Raw genomic sequence first — 4,167 nt, 5'->3', positions numbered from 1 at the left:
TATATAACTTTATTTTGAAAGACTAAAGTTATCATAATTGGATCTCCCTCTCTCCTTAAATATATCTTAGGACCCCCAACCTTTTCCTAAACAATACTCCTAACTCATTCCGTAGGTCAGCCAAAAATCTTGGTACCACTTTTGATCAAACTTTATCCAAGAAACCACACATTGCCTAAATTTCCCGTTGAACCATAGCAACTTTAAAGCAATTCAATAGAATCCGTTATCTCCTTCCACTTAAAACCCGTTAACTCTTAGTTTCCTCTCTTGTTTTCCCCCACTTTTATCATGGCTGCCTGGTATACGGTGAACTCTCGGGTAATATCGAATCTAAACTTAAACCTCTTATGAATTGCCCTGTACTGTTTATTTTCGGGATCATCAGAGATACGCACATAACCCAGTATTACGCTGAGCAGAAGTGACTCTATCCATCCTTTCTATTCCAAGTAATTAGAACTCAGTGTCCCTCCAATATCCTAGAAAACCTGCAATTTGAATTCTCAGTCCAATCCTATACTACCAGGTCCTGTTTATCTGACATCTACCTTCCACTGCTGCGTTTGATAAATCATTTTTTACCTGAGCTGCATATCTCTAGAACTCTTTTCCTGCTAACATACGTCATATACCAACCCTTCTCTTGTTTAAATCCCTTCTATTTAACTACCTTTTGCTTCACCAATCTAATATTTTGTAATTACCTTTTTGTGTTGTTTTTTATTTAGTCAGTTATTTTTTTAATTAATCTATTTTTTCTTTTCTGTATATAAGTTATAATTAAGTGTGGCCTCACTGTTTTATGACCAATAAATATTATTATCAAATTAAAATTACCTTTGTAATTGTTCTAAAGAGAACTAGTCCCAGAATAATAAACTATTTTTCATTTCATTTACATATGTGACTGTATTACAATTAGACCGAATGATGTTTCAGTATTTTTTCCAGTGTTCATGTACATTTAAAAGAATGTTAATTTAAAAAAAAAATGATTTTTCAGGCTTGCTTGTGGTATTATCTCGAGATCTGCTGGGTTATTTCAAAACGCTAAGCAGATTTGTGCCTGTGATGGAGTAACAATATGGGATGAAAGGAATCGCCCCCTAGCAGGTCCTGGTCGAAGGCAGCCTCAGTCATCTCTTTAAAACATTCAGCCAATGACATTCCATGTTTAAAAGTTCTTAGAACTGCCTATTACCAAAATTATCTGTAAATATTCATATTAAAACATAGTTACTCTTTATTTTTACTTTGTAAATCAATAAAATTTCATTTCATCACACCTTTCTTCTTTTTTTTTTACCTTCAAAATTTAGCTAAAACTACCAAACAATAACAAATTTAAATCACTAGTAACTCTATGGTAAATACAAGATACAACAGAACTAGTTATCATATTTATGGCTGATATTTAATGCTAATTTAATATCCCTTAACTGTCTTAAGAGTATCCCTCGAGAAGTAAAAATCTCAGTTGTGTTCCTTTTTTGTCATCCAGTAATAATTTCTGCTAATAAGCAGAAATCCCATTTAAAACTTTTTATCAACTCATAATATTCCTTCTAAATCATCCATAGTGGATTATTGTGGCACTAGAGAGAGTGATTATTGAGAGAAATGGTGAGAAAACATTGAAATAATTTAAGAGATTAGTTGAACTGTATCAGTTAGTAGAAGTGCGGATTGTTTGGTTGAAAGCCAGGAGTTGCTCTGCGTAAAGAAACTGGTACACTGTTATTCAACAGTGACAATGGTTAACTGTAAAAGAGATGATAAAATGAAATTCCATGTAATGTTTGTCAAAGTATTGTATAAGTAAGTACATTAAATGTGCCTGATGTGATTTCCCTGACCCAAACCTAAAAAAATGGGGATGCTCTGAATGTAAAGTAAGTTTTGTGTATCTTAAAAGATAAAATATAATCCAGGTACAATTATTAACATATTGAAGAGGTTAAGCTTCGGGGAATGGATTAAGAATAATTATATTTGTATCAATTATATATTGATAGGAATAATTCCCAATTACTCTTTCATTTGCCATGGCAGATCTAATCACAAGGGGTTAGTCTCAAGGGCAAAATCCTACTCCATTCTTTTAGTTTCCTCCTGGAGAATACATGTTTGTTAAAATTTCAACCATATCCTTTCTTCTGTTATTTATTGACTTCTCCGTGTTCTATTCCATAATCTCTTTGAATCCTCTTTTGTCCAACTGGTATCCACTTATCCCAATACTATTGGTAATGGTATTGTTTATGATAAAATTCCACTCATCTGTAGAAAACCTTTGACAAAACTCTTTTCTGGAAAAAGTGATTAAATCATCTTTGTCATCTACTACTCTTTGAAACCTACAGGCTCCCGGTTATCTCCTTCATATTCCCCCACTTTGACTATTGTGCTGTTTACTGAGGTGTCTCTGGGATCTTGAAGCAAAATTAATAGTAGATTAATTGCTTTGTGTTTAATCTTCAGGGTATCCAAGGATGCCTCTTTCACCCGATTTTACCAAGAGTTGAAGTGGCTATACCCTTCCTTCCTCTACTAAGTTATATGATCCCACTGTCCATCATAACTACCATTTCAATTTTGGGGTATAAGAGCCTTCATTAAGCACTAATTCATTACTAGTACCAAACATTAGGTGAAAAAGAAGCTTTTTAATTTAGTTAAATTTTGTAGTTATAAATTTATAAGAGTGAGCCTTTCAATTAGTGTTAAGGGGCTCATTATTTTTATGACTCATTTCCTTACAAACTCTCGTTACCTTTCACTCTAGCAAACTGAAACATTGATTAAGCAGGCAGTATTTAGAGCTCACATCAGACCAGAAACTCATTTCAATTATTACATTCCTTTAGACCATTATTATTTTTGTTAATATTTTTCAAATTTATGATTTTTTTTTATAAATATCATCAATTCATTATAATACATTTTTATCTGGCTTCGGTTAAAAATGTTTAAATTATCTTAAATAAGAAATAATAATTAAAATATTTCAAACATGATTAATTTTTTTTCTGGTAATAATTTTATTTTTACTACTAAATAATTGAATGAAAGGATACCAGAAGTTAAAAAAGATAAAAACCATAGAGGAAACAAAGGGCTAAAATAAATGTGAGGACTTGTAGGTTGAGGAGATGGTATGCTTACTATCTTAGCACACAGAGGTAGAAAATTTTCAGAAAAAAATATGTCTAATGAAAGAAGCATCGAGAAATAGATTTTTTTTTCATATTTTTTAGAAATAAATTGTTTTTCAGTAATATGCTTCCGTAAGTGTTTTACTTACAATTCATTTATTTAATTATTTATCAGAAATTGCAGTATTTTAAAGGCTTTTGGACATTAATTGACCAAGATATACAATAATCAATAAATACTCATGACAATATGTGAGCTATGATAGCTTATGTTCAACAACCAGTCATGTAAATAAATTAAAATAATATAGCAAAATTAATTGTTTGCTTTCTCTTTTCAGTTATTTTATAGCTAAGAACTATACGAGTGTTATAGAGTTATATCTTCTACATCTTAGCATTATGAGACTAATAAGGAGAAAATTAAATGTAATTTTAAAAGATGTTTTAATCAGGTATTTATTTTGAATTAAAAAAAAGAAATTGCGATATATTGATTAAGTATTATGAATTTGAGAATTTATAGTAGAAGGGGGTGACAGTAGCACTATTTTTCTTCCCCTCTGACGATACTTGGCAGATTCATAAATTTTTACTAGTTACTATAATTAGTTTTCATTAAAGTAATCAAAAATTATTACAATACTCACTCACAACCTCCCCCCCCCCCCGGGCATTTGTAAGGCCCATCAGCCAATGAGTGACACTCACAAAAATAGGCGTGGGAGTGACGGATCCCCCCTATGAAAACCACGTCAAGAAACACGCGATGTATTTCTTAAGTAGATTGTAGGAGGCCTTGGATCTCTACAGTCTGTTGCGCCAATAATCAAATAGTAGATACCTGATGATGGGTTGGCAATCCTGAAACGTTTTTATTGTTTTTAATGAAATAAAATAAAATACTTAAAACAAGGAAGAGTACCTTTCATTCAAAAGATCTGATTATAAACGTTATAGAATTTACCGGGGTAAAACTGATCAAACTTATTTAAACCTCATATATATA

The 4,167-nt window shown here is 31.5% G+C and overlaps 1 protein-coding gene across 1 annotated transcript in view; it reads left to right on the top strand.

Annotated features, from left to right (window-relative positions):
- Window positions 1–1,288, top strand: part of Ccs (Copper chaperone for superoxide dismutase) — an 11,729-nt gene extending 10,441 nt beyond the window's left edge. The window contains exon 6 of the mRNA XM_014434136.3: window positions 1,007–1,288. Within this exon, the coding sequence (XP_014289622.1) occupies window positions 1,007–1,151 (145 nt within the window). The 3' untranslated portion in view covers window positions 1,152–1,288. The remainder of the gene's footprint in view (window positions 1–1,006) is intronic.
- Window positions 1,289–4,167: the final 2,879 nt, after the last annotated feature.

This window comes from Halyomorpha halys, unplaced genomic scaffold (assembly GCF_000696795.3).
Source record: "Halyomorpha halys isolate HHAL.00 unplaced genomic scaffold, Hhal_1.1 Scaffold1311.1, whole genome shotgun sequence".
NCBI lineage: Eukaryota > Metazoa > Arthropoda > Insecta > Hemiptera > Pentatomidae > Halyomorpha > Halyomorpha halys.
This window is presented reverse-complemented; position numbering and strand designations above follow the sequence as displayed.